The sequence below is a fragment of the Perognathus longimembris genome, chromosome 20 (assembly GCF_023159225.1).
Source record: "Perognathus longimembris pacificus isolate PPM17 chromosome 20, ASM2315922v1, whole genome shotgun sequence".
Taxonomy (NCBI): domain Eukaryota; kingdom Metazoa; phylum Chordata; class Mammalia; order Rodentia; family Heteromyidae; genus Perognathus; species Perognathus longimembris.
In genome coordinates, this window is record NC_063180.1 from 7,403,824 (window position 1) to 7,421,107 (window position 17,284).

At 39.8% G+C, this 17,284-nt stretch overlaps 1 protein-coding gene across 3 annotated transcripts in view; it reads left to right on the plus strand.

Moving 5' to 3' along the window:
- Positions 1 to 171, plus strand: part of C20H2orf76 (chromosome 20 C2orf76 homolog) — a 47,430-nt gene extending 47,259 nt beyond the window's left edge. For all 3 annotated transcript variants that reach the window (XM_048369236.1, XM_048369237.1, XM_048369235.1), the window contains one exon: positions 14 to 171. In XM_048369236.1, the coding sequence (XP_048225193.1) occupies positions 14 to 90 (77 nt within the window). In that variant the 3' untranslated portion in view covers positions 91 to 171. The remainder of the gene's footprint in view (positions 1 to 13) is intronic.
- Positions 172 to 17,284: the final 17,113 nt, after the last annotated feature.

A 17,284-nucleotide genomic window follows, 5' to 3' on the forward strand; every position in this document is an offset into this window, starting at 1 on the left:
TCTTCTTTTTCAGCCAATGAAACTGAAATTGCATTCTTCTGTGAAGAAGATTATAGGAAGTACAAAGTTAATCCCATCTCATCCTGGTGAAAGGTGTCTCTGGGCTTCCTTTTTCCATACCTACGCTAAGCTCTTTATACCTGAATTGACAAATAAATCTTAACACATTAATCCTAGCCTTGTGATTTCTTTCTCTGCAGTTCCTTCCATCCCTCCATCCCTCTCTTCCTTTCTGCCTTCCTTGTTGGGAAATAATTTGAGAAAAACATTGATTTTTGTAAACTTAAAGAGATTTTTATTCAGAACTCATCATGATTTGTTTTATAAAATTGAGGATTATTGTGGTGATTTCCATGTTGGGTTCTTTTTTTTTTTAACTTAAAAAATTATTATAAAAGGTGATGTGCAGAGGAGTTACAGTTACGTAAGTCAGGTAATTTTTGAATAATGTCACCAGGTTTACAAAGATAAGACCAAGGTTGTACTGTGTGTGTGTGTGTGTGTGTGTGTGTGTGTGTGTGTGTGTGTGTGTGTGTTGGTTCTGGGGCTTGAGCTCAGGGCCTCACACTTTCCTCACTTGGTTTTTTCCCTCCAGGAGAGCAGTCTACCACTTGAACTACACTGCTGCTTCCAGTGTACTATTTATTTTATTTTATTTTTCATGGTTTCACAGTAGAGCATCTGCTGTTGGAACAGATAGTAATGGTCAGAGCTGATCAGCTCATGGAGTGCATGAAACACAGCATCACCTGTGACATTGGAGCCTGTGTATTTTAAAGGAGGCTCATATGAGAGTCACTTTTCTCTTTAGAATCTCTGTATACAATACCATTGCTAGTATTTTATTTCTGAACTGTGTTTCCTGACTTTTACTACAGTAAATTATTTTATGTGGAGAGAAGAGGTAGGCACATCTTTGTACTTGTGGGAGAAAATTGTTCTTGAAGAACGAGTCTACATCTTGGAAGATACATTCTTTCCGAGTAATACAATACTTTTGCTTCCTGAAAGTGGCTGGTCTTTCAGGCAGCATGTATCCAATCACAACTCCTGGAGATATTGGGTGGCTCTACAGTTAGGCCATTTCCCCTTTACATTGCTATTCAGATGAACTGGGTTCATAGTGATGGTAATTTAAGCAAAACTTTTTTTTTTTTTTTGCCAGTCCTGGGGCTTGAACTCAGGGCCTGAGCACTGTCCCTGGCTTCTTTTTGCTCAAGGATAGCACTCTGCCACTTGAGCCACAGCGCCACTTCTGGCTTTTTCTATATATGTGGTGCGGAGGACTCGAACCCAGGGCTTCATGTATACGAGGCGAGGACTTTACCACCAGGCCATATTCCCAGCCCTAAGCAAAACTTTTATTTTTAAATCACATTGGAAGTCTGAGTAACTTGGTTGGAAATAGCTTTGCTTTGTGGAAAAATTTAATGTTTCTGTAAAACAAATTCTGTTTATTTTCTTCATTTATCATTCAAAGTGCTTAGTATACAGATGACCTAGGACAGAATTTTTGCCCCAGTGAGAGGGGAAAGTGATGTTAGTCGAACTGAAAGAAAAACTGCTATGAGAGCATCAACAACAGCATAATTAATTCTGTGTGGAATTCTTTTCATTTTAGTTTATTTTTATTTGTTTTGTTTTGTTTTTTTTGGCCAGTCCTGGGCCTTGGACTCAGGGCCTGAGCACTGTCCCTGGCTTCCTTTTTGCTCAAGGCTAGCACTCTGCCACTTGAGCCACAGCGCCACTTCTGGCCATTTTCTGTATATGTGGTGCTGGGGAATCGAACCCAGGGCCTCATGTATACAAGGCAAGCTCTCTTGCCACTAGGCCATATCCCCAGCCCTATTTTTAAAGTGCTGGTTGAGAATTGGGGATGTAGATTAAGTGGTAAAGCCCTAGTCTCTCAACTTGGAGACCCAGAAGCTCAATCCCCATTGCTGCTTAAGCTCCGTCTTCACAGGTGACATAGGAAGTTTTTCTTAGAAGAAAAGAAGGGAAAGGCTTTCTGGAAAAGGGAATAGTGCATGCAGAGGCAAAGCGCTGCGTGAGCTTGGGGTTTCATAGAGTAAGTATAAAGTACAGGAACTAGAAGAAGTAAGGCCCAAAGAGTGGGTGAGCCAGACCTTGGAAGTCATGTCCAGGACTTGGCACTTTATCTGGCGTATAGTTGGGAGGCTGCAGTAAGATGTAAACATATGAATTCCATGATTTGATTTGTGTTTAGAAAATGAACCCTCCTGAGATGACCCTCCTGAGGGCAGAAAAGAGGACAGGACAGTTGTCATAGAAAAGGTGAAGGTTGACTGGAGAACCAGCCTGGGGTAGGGACAGAGGGAAACTGAGGAGAGGCCACCCTGAAGGCGCTCATCTGTGACCTCCACTAGACCCAAGCCGAGGCAGCAAGTACTTTGCCCAGGTTATCTCATTGGCCTTTGACCTCAGCTCTTTCAGCTTGATTTATAGATGAGGAGATTGGGGCCTCCGACCTCTGCCATTCTACCCAGTGGTCTCCCAGGTGAGACAGAATGCTGAGGAGCTGGAGAGTGCTTGGGTGTGGCTGTGTGGGGAGGGCGGGGAGGAGGGGGACATCAGCCACAGCCCCATGGAGAACTCTAGTGGGCAGAGCAGCTTCTCCTGTATGCATGTATTGATTTCTCCTTCAATTTATAAACAGGCTTGTCTTTTGAAATGTGAAAGTAGCCTGTATTTTGCCCGTGTATTTTCCTATATAAATTTCTATTTACATACACATGTATAGCATTATTTAGATATATTTATTTAGTGTGCATTTTCCTTATCACAAAAATTACATAATTAGTTTTACTTATAGCTTCATATTTAAGAGAAAAAATTAGAGAGGAAGGAAGGGAGAACACAGACAATATTTAATGCATATATTATGAAATTTAGAAAACGGAAGGGAGGGGTTGCATTGGGAGGGATGGGGGAAGGGGGAATGATGAAAGGAGTGATACCAATCAATTTGCATTGTACTTACAACTACTTAAAGATAATAAAAAAATTAAAATGCATTATGACTAAAAAGGACTTTCAGGAATGAGAGATTAGTTTAACATTAGAAAACCTGTCTATGTAAACAAAGACTGGAAGATTGGGAGATACTCCTTGCACATATAAAATAGAAAAAGATTAGCTTCTAGAACATATTATAAACTCTTAGAAATTATCACAAAAAGCACAAACATAAAAATCAGTAGTCTACAAAAAGCTCATATTTTGTGTGAGATGTGAAAAGCTGTGCACCATGTTTTCCTTGGAAATCTAAATGAAATAGGCATCATGTGAAGCAATCAAATGAAGTGAATAGTTTAGTAGTAAACGTTGGCCCAGCTGGGCCTGACTGCAGTGGGAGTAGAAATAGTTATTCTGGTGAGCAATTGAGGTGATACTGGCTGAAATGACAGTGGTGCATATCCTGTTAACCCAGAAGTTCCAGTTCTTGGATTCCTTCCCAAACAGCTCTCTCATGTTGGAAGAAGGAGGCATTTGAAGGAAAACCTTATAGCATTCAAACCAAAAAGCTTTGGAAATTAACCTAAAATGGTGATAGGAGAGAAGCTCCAGCAACTATGGCATATCTGTACCTAGATTCCTACGTCATTGAAAACAGTAAAACCACCTGTACCATTTCCTAACATGGAGCCTTTCATTTATAGTTTTGTTTGTGGTACAGGGGTTTGAACTCGGGGTCAAGTGCTCTACCCCTTCCTCCCTTTAGTTATTTTTCAGACAGGATTTTGTGGTTTTTCTTTTTGTTTGTCCAAGACTAGGACTCAAACTTGGTATCTAACTTGAAAGCTCATTGACTGATGCCTTGCTATGTGAGCCATACCTCCAACCCCAATTTTGTGCTTTTTGTCCCAGCCAGCCTAAGGCTGTGATTCTGCTACCTATGCCTCCCACATAGCTTGGATCCGGGTGTGAAGTACCACACATAGCTTAATTCCGAGTTATCTTCATGGATAAAATTATACAGGGTTTCTTTCATAAAATGTGATGCCATTGGTATTTTGTGCTGGTACTGGTGCTTGAACACCCAGCCTTGTGTCTCTCACTTGGCTTTTTCACAACCTGAAACTTGAGCATACCTCCAATTCTGGCTTTTTTGCTAGGTTAATCAGAGATAATAGTACCTCAGTTTTTCCACCCAGGTTGTTTTTGAACTACATCCTTAGATCTCAGCTTCCTGTGTAGCTAGGATTATAGGCATGAGCCATTGGTATTTGACCTACTTGTGTTTTAAAAAGCACAAAATAAATATTTTTGGCGTACAAGGAAGCAGACTCTGTAGATGAATTTTCCTCGTGGACAGCTGTCTTCTCCCTGTAACTTCACATGCAGACTGTAGCAGCATAGGTGTATATGTTATTTATATATACTCTATCTAATACATTATGTATTAGATATATGTGATATAATACACACACACACACACACACACACACACTTATTACATCAGTGTTTTTCTACCTATCTCCAAATACATGTCCAGAAAAGAAGGGTGCTTGTACCTCAGCTTTGTTTTCTTTAAGTAACATATTCAAGCAAGAGTTTGTTTCCAAGTAAAAGCTGTGTAAGGTTAAACACATTTGGACTAATGAATTATGTGTGTATGTATATATGTATGTGTGAGTGAATGAATCAATCAGCCAGACATGGTAGTATGCACCTGTAGTCCCAGTTATCTGCGAGGCTGAAGCAGGTAAATGTCTCTCTCTCTCTCTTTCTCATCTCCATCTTCCCCCCCACACACATACATACATACACACACTTGTCTATATCATGAAATCATCCGTCTGTATCTGTTTCTGTATCATTTCAATGAATCAGACAATGCACTGTTGGTTTAATGCTCACAGTAGATTCGTGGCAGAGCAATGGGGAAGTTTGGTTTCCCCATGGAGAAGATAATAACCTCACAGACTTTGAGAGACAAATGACACATTTCCCTGCAGGGAATTTAATAGACAGGGCCCAGCACAAAGAGAGCACCAGTTACATGTCTTAAAGATCCTTATAGCGAGTTTGGAGCAGCTACAGCTTCATTTGAGAGCAAAAAAAAAAAAAAAAAAAACCCACCCCCCCCAAATGAAAGAAAACCCTGATCTTCAGAAATCTTAAGTCACTTGCTCAGAATCTAAAATCTGCTGTCAAAGAGCAGATGTCTTCTGGTTTCAGACCCCACTTTGTGCCACACTGAACACTTGGGAGCCTGGGGCTCCTAGAGGATGCAGAGAGCTGAGAACCCCTGGCCAGAAGACAGCTTCTGCTGTGGCTGGATGACCCTTACTGTACACCTTTCAGGTGCTACTCTCAGGAGAAGGGCACTTCTTCTCTCCCTGTGCCAGAGGACTTGCCCACCAGCCAGACTAGGTTGATGCCCTTCTTTCCATTCCTATCTGGAACAAATGCTCCTGCCTATTGGGACTCCAGGGGAGTGATTTGGCCTGTGATTTGGAGCAAGGCCTTCTAGGCTGCTGTACTTATCCAGGGGGCAACATAGTCTGCACATGGCTGCTAGACTGTGTGAGCCTGTGAGATAGGAGAAGGGCTCTCAGTAATATGATCAGCAAAGGCAACTTAAATAATGGAGTAGTTACTTACTTGGTTTAGGCTTACTCTTTTGACCTCCATCATCCAGTCAGTGGGTCTTGGAGTTCTTCAGGCTGGACAGTACCCACATCTCATGGTGACTCTACACATACATATGAGACCCCATAGCCTTTCTTCCCTTTCACTCGGTGACTCCAGCATCTCTGGGAGGCTCAGGCAGGGAGGAGGAAGATGTGCCACTGACATCTCTTTCTATCTATGAGTCAGACCTGAGATTGGTCCCCATCCCCAAATGTGCATTTGGGGTTAGAACATGAGCATAAGAGTTTAGATAATAGCCTTTGGAGGCTCATTTTTTTATACAAATCATTAAGCAGTGAGAGGATCATATAATGCGAAACGACTAAAGAGGAGCATCCGGGATATGTGTCATACTGCTGCACAATGTGGTTTTGTAGTGAATGCTACTTTCTCACCTCTGCTTGTGGCGCTCTGTGTGAGTATTCAGTCAATAATGCTTTCATAGGCAGTGAGGCTTAAGGTGGAGAAAATCTATTCCAAGTATCATGTGATGTCATATTACTCTTTTGAAATAAGTAAAGGAAGACTGTTTGGGGAATGCTACCATGGAGACTGCTGCTTATTTTAGCTTTATTCTTACCGAGTCTAACAGGTAGGAAAAGTACCACATGGACAATGATCTTGTGATCACTCAAAGCAGTAACCAGGGCAGGTGAAGTGGATGAAGGGATGAGGAGTTGGTGGGCTTCTTCCCCCAATCCTTTCAGTGTTAAATTCTGTGCAGCACAAATCAGCAACCTCATTCAATTTCCTGCAAATGCCCTTTCCCCCTTGCTGGAGGTCTTGGTCATGAGCTTGATGCCATCATCCCTCTTTTAGACTCTCCCTCTAGACTCTCCTCCTTTTCTCCTGTCCTGTCCCTAGCCTAGCCCTAGCCCTAACTATGGAATCCAACCCTGAGCTTCAGGAATACTAGGCAAGTGCTCTACCACTGAGCTATATTCCTTGCTCTGACTTCCGTTTTGTCTTTGATCCTACTTCTTCATTCCTCCTCTCTATGCTGTCACCACTTTCTTTCTCTTCCCCTTCTCCCTATGTTCCAGTTGCTCCCTCTCCTCAGTTTTGAAGAATCCAGGGCTTTGGGATTAACAGGAACTTATTCTACCACTAATTTACACTCCCAGTCAACACAGCTTCCCTGGAACCTGATTTTTTTTTTTTCAACTCAAAGTACCCTTGTGCCAGCTTCTGATCTCCAAAATTTGACAAGCTAAATGAAAGTACATTATTTTAAAATAATATACAAATAGTAGATAGAGAAACCTCATCATTCCAACTGAGGTGGACAAAGATGTTTTTATTCATGTCAGTGGACCAGGAAGACCCTTCTGAAAGGAGGCAGTTGGAAGGGTACAGGCAGCTGACTGCCTGGTTCAAACCATTGGCTAATCTCAGTCTCATTGTAAATTGAAATTGTAAAGTGCTCCTGGCTTAAATTGGCAAAAGACAGTCAGGCCACCTGGTGGGCTAAGACAGGGCTTAAGATAACCACCTTCTTTCCCCAGCTGTAGCTATTCAAAAGGTAAAGTGAGAATTTTAAATGCTCTAGTCAAAATTGGGCTAAAAACTAGAGTCAAGTACTGGATGGGCTCAGTTTAGCTACAAGGGATCTCCACCCAGCTTTCTTCAACTGAAAAGTATTTGGTATGATAAAATGCCTTACTAACACAAGCAAGCCCTGGTAAATGAGGCCAAAGAATGCTAAAGTCATTTGTTAAAAAAGTTTTGTCTTAAATCTTGGTGGTTGCAAGAGTAAGATTGGCAAAATTACCTCTTGCCACTGGAAAATGTATGGCCCATATTATTTTGTGTGCTTTAAGATCTTTTGTGTGGATATATGTGAGTGTGTGAACATGTTCAAGATTAAAACTGTCCGTATGATGTACAAAAATGGGTGAGTTTCACTTTAAACTCCAAAAAGATCATCAAGTTTGGAATTATAGTTTAAACAAATGATTTCCTTAATTTGCACTTGAAAAATATTGGTAGCTTAATGCGTTAGGCAGATTGCACTGTTATCAAGTTATCTGGCTAAGCAAAAGGCTTTAGGATTTTGAAATTTATTTCCCTCCACTGTTAAAAATTTGAGACTAGATGTCAGAAATTTGGATATTAATGTTTATCACTGTTAAAGAACTGCTTTGGGTTTCTTAGTCAGAGATCAAGAGGAAAGGACAGCAAAACTTAGGATGGGCCTGTGTGCCTGTCTTCGGGGTTGAGGGGTGAACTGGCAAAGGTGCAGCTTAGCTGGTCCAAGCATGGTGAGACAGGCCCCGGGGGGAGACCACACATGGTGGAAAAAGAGTAAGCTGGCACAAAGGCAGTTCATCTAGCCCTAAGGAGTCGATGGGTATATGCCCATTCTGTAGGACAGGCAAATGGAGGCCTATCTTTGTCTTTTCCTTGCAGATGGATATTGGAAACCTGATGGTAAAATGGGCAATATGATGATTTGTTTGGTATTTCTAAAACTGCCCCTCAGTTTGTATTAAGAATTGGAAAAGTCTTAAAAAGAGGGTTAAAAAGTTTATCTGTATGATGTAACTTGATTTCTATGCTATTTTGCAATTTGGATTAAAACAACAACAACAACCAAAGTCTGGATCCTTGTGTTTGTCATTCTGGTGCTTGTAATTCTTGCCTTAAGGAAAAAATGTTCAATGGTGTTCTAGGCAGTAACTCAGACTGGAAAAAAAAAAAAAAGGCCCTTTAAAAATGAGCCACCTCGAGGCAAGGGGCTGTATCTAGTGCCTCTAGGTTTCAGAGTTCTTCTCATGTAATTGAAAGCTAAAGTGTAAGTGTTAAAGCAGAAGTTAGTAAAAAAAAAAAAAAAAGGCTTTAAAAATCAATAATGGATTTGGAGGTAAAGTTGTTCAAATTGGAAAAAGGAAAAATTAGGGCTGCCAAAATGATTGTAAACAATCATTGCTATTCCAGTTTGTCTATACATTTTGGTAACAGATACCAGCAGGCCCACAGAGAAGGACAGATAATTCTTACAAGTTTGTCAGATATAACTTTGGCCCTTAATAAGTTCCAGTTAAGATCATCCTTAAAAACTACTTCTGTGTTGACCACCTTGTTGCTTTTGATTGGAGTAATATGGCCTCATGTACAGACTCATGATCTGAAATCAGTTTGAAGCCAGACTAAGCAGAGAAAGGTCCCTGTGAGAGTCTTCATCTCTAATCAGCCAGCTGTATGCTGGGAATCAGAGTTGCTTTGTGGCTCAAAGTGGCAGAGTGCTAGCCTTGAGCTGGAGAGCTGAGGGACAGCACTCAGTCCCTGAGTTCAAGTCCAGCAACTGACCTAGGGAAATGCCAAAGGTGCATTTATCCTAGCATGGGAAAGTCACTCCTGGGACAAAAGTGATGGAGCATCCAGAGGCAGTAAGCCACTGCTTGGATGGCAGAGATGGTGTCAGATCCTAGAATCATGTGTGTTTGGTCCTTCAAAAGTTAATCAGAGCTGGGAAGTCATTGGAGAATAGTCTGTAAGCATGCCTTTCTCATGGCCATGTCTGTCTACTAAGTAATTAGGCAGGAACTAGCCAGTCATCTGTAATAGTGGGTAGTCAAGAAAACTAAGGTTGTCAAATGGGGGAATAGTTTAAAATCCCAACCCCCTGCATCTGCTAAAAGGCAGTGAATTTTATTTTATTTTATTTTTGGCCAGTCCTGGGGCTTGGACTCAGGGCCTGAGCACTGTCCCTGGCTTCTTTTTGCTCAAGGCTAGCACTCTGCTACTTGAGCCACAGCCCCACTTCTGGCCATTTTCTGTATATGTGGTGCTGGGGAATTGAACCCAGGGCCTCATGTATAGGAGGCAAGCACTCTTGCCACTAGGCCATATCCCCAGCCCAAAGGCAGTGAATTTTGAGTTGACACATCTGTTCAGGAAAGGAAGTTTGTGGATCTGAGATCGTGTCCTTATTGAGATCTGTCTAAGGCCTGCAAAGGTAATTTAGGCATTGTTAGGTCAACAGAGATCAGTTTCCCCCCGCCAGTCAGGAAAATGCTTTTGTAAGCTAAGTGCTAAAAAGGTCTGTGCAGTTGTTAAAAGTTAACTGTTGTATGTACTTTCCAGATTGAAATAAAGCTCTTAATGGACATCTAATCCTGGCAGCCCCTTGGTAAAGCAGTTTAAGGTTATAGGTTTCTGGCTAGGTAGGGTCAGTGCCCCTGAGTCAGCCTCAAGAAGTTACAGAAGATGGATTATCTTTACCAATCAGCTCCCCTTTAAGATCAAGGGACCAGAGTAATTTTTGGAAGATGAGTCAGGACAAATTACAGGCATGGAAAACAGTGGTAACAAGTGCACAAGACTGGAGACTGCACTTGTGAGGGATAGTTACAGGCCAAGTCTTCTATGTCAGCCTAGAAAATCCTAGCCTTATTGGAAATATATGATTTCTTTTTTTAAAATTTTTTCAAATTTTTATTATCAAACTGATGTACAGAGAGGTTACAGTTTCATATGTTAGGCATTGGATACATTACTTGTACTGTTTGTTACCTCGTCCCTCATACCCCCCTCCCTCCTCCCCCTTTCCCTCCCCCCCCATGAGGTGTTCAGTTCACTTACACCAAACAGTTTTGAAAGTATTGCTTTTGTAGTTGTTTTTTTTTTACCTGTGTGGAAATATATGATTACTTATCAAACTTGTTACCTCCTCTCTTATTACCCATCCCCACCTTTCCCCCTCCCCATTTCCATCCCCCCCATGAGTTGTACAGTTGGTTTACAGCATATAGTTTTGTAAGTAGTAAGCATTGCTGTTGCACTGGTTCACCTTTTACCTTTTGTCTCTCCATTTTGATGTTCCCCTTCCCTTCCCTATTCCAATAAACATACATACAATTCCCAGGGTAAAAAAGTCAGTTACAGTTATATCCGGGGTAAAACTGCGGGAAAGAAAGACAAAAGAAAATGGCATAATTTCATATGGTACATTGAAAATAATGACAATGAAAAACCACTTATTTCCATAACTTGGAGTTCATTTCATTTAGCATCGTCTTACGTGTTTATATGTACATAGCTATTGAGCTATTGTGATCATCTGCTAGGACTATCCTAGACATGTACTAATTATTACCAATGAGGGAAACCATAGAGTCTATGTTTCTTTGAGTCTAGCTTACTTGACTTAATATGATTTTTTCCCCAAGTCCTTCCATTTCCCTACAAATGGAATGATGTCATTCTTTCTGATAGAGGCATAGAATTCCTCTATGTATATATACCACATTTGCTTGATCCCAGAATGGCAGCTTTTAATCACTTACATTTTGTGATATTTGTTTATGATGTAGCATGCCGTTTCCTAAGAAATGCTGACAGGAGTTTATAGTGAATTTTATGTGTATTTTGATATTATAGGATAGAGGCTCCATAAATGTCAATTAAGTTGTCTAACGGTGTTCAAGCTTTGCATAGACCCAATGAGTTTCTTAGCTGTTCAAAAGCTATTGGAAGTACAGTACTGAAAAACTATGTATTGTTTATTTTTACTTTTAGTTATGTTTTTATGTATTAATATCTCATGTACATAATGAAAGTATATTAGGCCATTGTCTTTGTAATTACCATACTTTGCTGTATTCTTCCAAATGAGTTATTCTATCATCATCATCATCATCATCATCATCATCATCATCATCAAATATTCTTTGTTTCAGTACTATTTCTTGGCTCGGAGACTATTTGATCTGATAATAAGCCATTCAGAATCTCTTGTCATGTAATGTTTGTGTCAGATATTTTGCAATATTGTTATCTTTAATTTATTGGTTTCTTTCAATTTGTAGATAATATAAGGTGAAATCTTAGTTTATGTTCATTTGCAATGTTAATTCTGACAACTCTCTTTTTTTTTTGCCAGTCCTGGGCCTTGGACTCAGGGCCTGAGCACTGTCCCTGGCTTCTTTTTGCTCAAGGCTAGCACTCTGCCACTTGAGCCACAGCGCCACTTCTGGCCATTTTCTGTAAATGTGGTGCTGGGGAATCGAACCCAGGGCCTCATGTATATGAGGGAGGCACTCTTGCCACTAGGCCATATCCCCAGCCCCTGACAACTCTCTTTGAAATTCTAATTCACATTTAATGTATTCACTGTTAATGTTCTAAGGTTTGATTTTTTAAAACATTCTAATAGTTTTCTATTTGTCAACGTATGGTTTTTGTTTCCCCCTTATTAGCTCTTTGTGTTTAACAAATATTTGTTTTGGTGCATAAATTAAATTACACAGCTGATTTTTAGATATGTATGTAGTATTTAATATGCAAGTGATATTTATACCATTTAATCCACACCGCCAGTCTAGCTTTTTGCTGGTAATTTTGAAGATGGAGTATAAAAGACTTTTCTTCCCCAGGTTGGATTTGAACTATAATCCTACAGATATCAGTCTTTTGAGCAGCTAGTGTGAGCCACCAGTGCCTTTTCAGTATAATTTATATTGTTTTGCTATTTGTTAGTATAAGAATTACCATGGGCCATTTCATTTATATGAATATTTCCGACAAAGAGTGATGTAATTTTGGTATGGAAATTTTAATTTAAAAACCTCAATTCTGTTGTGGTAGTAGTCTCATAAAAGTTATAGATTTAATGATAGTTTGGTCAGTATTATCTAATTTTTGCACTAAAATATTAAACAAGAAAAAATTATGTGGTCAGAGTTTTGTATTTGGTCATATTCTCACCCTTTTTTTTACTGTTCCTTATTTCTTCTGCAAATTTGAGTCACTGTCTAGGACTATTTCCTTGATAAGGGTTCTTAGAAGTGAAATATGATTATAAAACATTACTTGCTCATTTGAAATACAATTATATTTTGGCTTTACTTTTAAAGTACATCCTACTAGGTGATTATTCTTGATAACTTAAAATTTTTCTTCTTATACATTGAAAGTCATTCCATAGTCTTCTCTCTTTTACATTTAATTTTATTTTATTGGAAAGATGATATACAGAGGGATAACAGTTACATAAATGAGGTAATGAGTATATTTCTTGTCAAACACTGTAACCCCCTCATTTACTCCCACTTTCCCTTGCCCCTGAGTACCTTCCCTACAAATTGTAAAGTTCATTTCCAACAAAATGTCTTGTATCATTGTTGCATTGGTTCACCTTTTTTTTTTTTTTTTTTTTGCCAGTCCTGGGGCTTGGACTCCGGGCCTGAACACTGTCCTTGGCTTCTTTTTGCTCAAGGCTAGCACTCTGCCACTTGAGCCACAGTGCCACTTCTGGCCATTTTCTATATATGTGGTGCTGGGGAATCGAACCCAGGGCTTCATGTATATGAGGCAAGCACTCTTGCCACTAGGCCATATTCCCAGCCCTTGGTTCACCTTTTGTCCTGTATCTCAGCATTCTTTACTTCTTCAAATTAGGTAAACATATATACAACATACAGAGCACCAAAATAAATAAACAGTTGTTGGGGTTCTAGACCCCCTCTCCCCGTTTCTCCCGAGGAGATGCCCAAATCCCAAACTATGAAAGAAACTCAGCCCTACCCCTCCTGCCAGCAGAAGGGGTAAAGCGTATCTTTGTGGACTTCGCTAAGCTGAGGAGAAGTGCTGAAATCCCTTTCCCCGTCAGTCCCCCCTCACATGTCCGGAGCCGATGCAGGAAAGAAATTACGGAGAGTTGGTCTGGATGGTCCACCGGTCTCACTCGTTCAGAGGGAGGGCAGAAGAATTTATTACAGTGATGAAGGCGGGAAGGAGAGGGACTTGGGGTGACTAGCTGGAAGTTAGTGATTGGCTGAGCTGGGCTGCCCATCAGGTGATGTCATGAAACTTCCTCTATGGGCAGAGACCACAGCCCTCCAAGAACTGGGTCTCCGGGGGCTCGGCTGCCATGATGGCACACACGTGTTCGCCCCCCCCAGGGGCTGGGACTTCTCTTCTGGTTGAAGCCGGAAGATGGGAGTGGCTAGCTTTTTACACTGCCCCAGGGCTGGGGGAAGGGCTGCGTGAATCCCCAACAAACAGTGACAGCTGGTGATAAACCAAATGGGAAAAAAAATGAAAGAAACTAGAAATAATTTCACACAGTACCAAAAAAAAAGCCCCTTGTTTCTAATCTTGGAGTTTATTTCAATTAGCATCATTTTATATGGTCTTATGTACATAGCTATTGAGCTATTGTGATCCTCTGCTAGTACTATCCTAGGCATATACTAATTATTACAAATGAAGGAAACAATGGGGACTGTGTTTCTTTGGTTCTGACCTACTTCACTTAATAAGATTTTTTTCCAAGTCTTTCCATTTCCTTATGAATGGGGCAATGCCATTCTTTCAGAAGGAAGCATAGAATTCCATTGTGTATACATGCCACAATTTCTTGATCCATTCATCATCCACTAAGGAGAACCTAGGTTGGTTCCATATCTTGGCAATGCTATGGTAAATAATGCTGCAATGAACATAGTTGTTTGTGATCATTTGGGTAAATGCCATTTGGGTTGCTGGGTCATGGTGAGGCTCTATGTTTAGTCTTTTGAGGAGCCTCCATAGTGCATTCTAGAATGGTTTGAACAAGTTTACACTTCCACCAATAGTGTCAGAGCGTTCCCTTTTGGCCACACTCCTGCCAGCATCTGTTATTATTTTTATTTTTCATAATGGCCCTTTTAACTGGGAGTAGGTGGAATCTCAATGTAGTTTTGATTTGCATTTGTTTTATAGCCAGAGATGTCAAACATTTCTTCATGTGTCTACTGGCTGCTTTTATTTTCTCTCCAGAGAAATCTCTTCTTTTATTCTTTAGCCTACTTATTAATGATGTTGTTGTTTTTTGCGGATTTGTAATTGGGGGGTTTAATTTTTTGAGCTCTAGGTAGATTTTTGATATGAGGCCCTTGTCTGTAGTATAGCTAGTGAAGATCTTCTCCCAATCTGTGACCCTCCTATTTATCTTGCTAACTATGTCATTTTCCAGCAGAATCTCTGCAGTTTAATGCAATATCCTTTATTAAGCCTTTCTTGGATCAAGAAAGTATGATAGTACATTTTCTTGGAATTTCATTCATCCATGGGATAACATGACATTGACCTGGAAAAATTATGTTAAGTAAGTCAGGAACTGAGGGACAAAGGACACATGTTTTCCCTTACATGTGGAAACTACATTTAGCTCATAAAATTATAAGTAAATAAGTTCGGTGGTGTGCAAGTGTATAAAATGCATTTGTTAACTTTTAAATTGTGTTGTTTGTCATCTATTGATTTGTCTATTGTTGATGCTCAAATTCATTTCTATTCCCTGTTCCTCCATCTGCATGTATTTTACAGATGGGGTCAACTTGGACTCACTGAGGTATTAAGCTCAATTAAGCTATGTGGCTGCCTCTATTTGGAGGCCCTATTCATCTTGCCAGTAAACAGGGTCAGTCCTTAGGTCTAGGATCGGTTTTCACTTCACTGTCTCTCAAAGCACCTATTAGGAGATCCTTCTCCAAATACCTATTATTATCTATAAATAATATGTTAACCAAGAGTGAAATCAACATATTTCAGAGCAAAGAAAATTACAAATTTTGGGAACTGATTAGGATTGTAGTCTGGAACAATGACGATCCCAATGGTCTTGGCAGTATGTTTTGAGGTTTTGCTATATCTCTATATTCATAACTATATCTATCTCTATATCTATACATATACTATATACAGATACATAGATATGCTACATATATGTATGTATACTACATATATTATATATAAGTATATATACTATAGATATCTATAAATACTACATCATATATATAACTATATATGTAGTCTATATAGTATATGTAGTATATATAAAGCTATCTATAATATATATAGATAAATCTCTATATAAATATCTATAAATACATAGCTAGAGAGAGAGAAATAAACATAAATGACAAGGGTTAAGTCTCAAGTGATAGCGTGGTTACCTAGAAAGAATAAGGCCTTGAGTTCAAACCCTGGTTCTGTGTGGATGTGTGTATAGCTGTTGTATAGCTAGTGAAGATCTTCTCCCAATCTGTGCACCTCCTATTTATCTTGCTAACTATGTCATTTGCCATGCAGAAACTCTGCAGTTTAATGCACTCGGGCACACATGCTGAGGATGGATTCTGAGGCCAAGTGAATGCTAGGCAAGTAGATTATCTTTACTACTAACCTATAGTTGCAGTTCAACAGTTCTTAATGTTAGGACAAATACTAATTGTTTATATTAGGAAGAAATATTTGAGTTTTATCAACATAGTTCTACATTTTTTTCCTACAGAAGATGAACTAAAAAGAAAGTAAAGAGGGACAAAGAGGAGAAAGGAGGGAAAGCAGAGATGGGAAAAGTATTAGCAAAACAGTGGATAGGAGAAGAGAAGCAGAATGTCCACAGAGGTCAGAACAGCTATCTTCACACTTGACTCTTGCAGCTGGCAAGAGAATTCAAGCAAATCCTAAATGTTATGCAAGTATAGTGGGTTGTTTTTTTTTTTTTTGACAGAAAAGACACTTTCAGAGGTGAAAGTGGGTCATCTCAGAAAGAGTGGAGATTGACAATCACATTACACCTCCCCCTCCCCCAGGATTTTATTGAAGTTTAAGGGGCTTGAAGCACAGCGTTCAGACTCAAGGCCAGTCTATAAGGAGTGATTGACATGGAATTTGGGAAAAAATTGTTTCAAGAATTATTCTTAGAGTTGAACAAAATGAATACCAGGAAGCTGAAAAGTGTTGGGAGTGGGCAGGGGAAGTCAAGTGAAGGAGGTAAACCAATGGAGAAAGGAAGGGTGGAAGAATTGCGTCATAATAGTCAGTGGTGTAGGTGAAAATGAAATAGGGATGGGTGGGGTTCAGAAAAATGGGCGAGAATGGTGAATGGTGAAAGCAAGATGCATTGTACCCCAAATCTGACTTGCTGAATTAAAACCCCTTTGTACAACTATGTAAGGAAAACTTTAATAATGAAGGAATTCACTATGCATATATAATTAGGCGTGGCCACTTAAGAATTGTCCACAGGGTCATAAGGGAGCATTTAAGCGAATAATGAAGCCAGGGGCCAGTGGCTCAGGTCTGTAATCCTATTCAGGAGGCTGAGATCTGAGGATGACAGTTCAAAGCCAGCCTGGCCAGGAAAGTCTGTAAGACTCTTAGATCCAATTAACCAACAGAAAACTGGAAATGGCACTGTGGCTTAAAGTGGTAGAGCACTAGACTTCAGTAAAAAAGTTCAGGGACAGTGACCAGGCCCTTGATCCACATCCCTAAGACTAGCACCAAAAATAAATAAATAAATAAGTAGAAAGAAAGAAAGAAAAAAGATTTTTGGCATGTGAGAGAATGGGTGATAGAAAGATAAAGAATGAGGAAGAGAAAGCAGAATGAGAATGTCCTCCAGCACTGTTAGAGAATGGTAGCATGCAGTTGGGGTCGTATTCCATGACCTTTTTCTGAGACACTGATATGATGTACCTGTCTATATGTTCAGTACTTGGCTACAAAGATCATAAGATTCTCACTATTATTTTTCCTTCATTTCTTAGCTAGATATATGAATGCTAAGCACTTTTCTCAATAGGCTAGCTAGTACTGTGTAGATAGATTATAATGTAACATATAGTTGTGT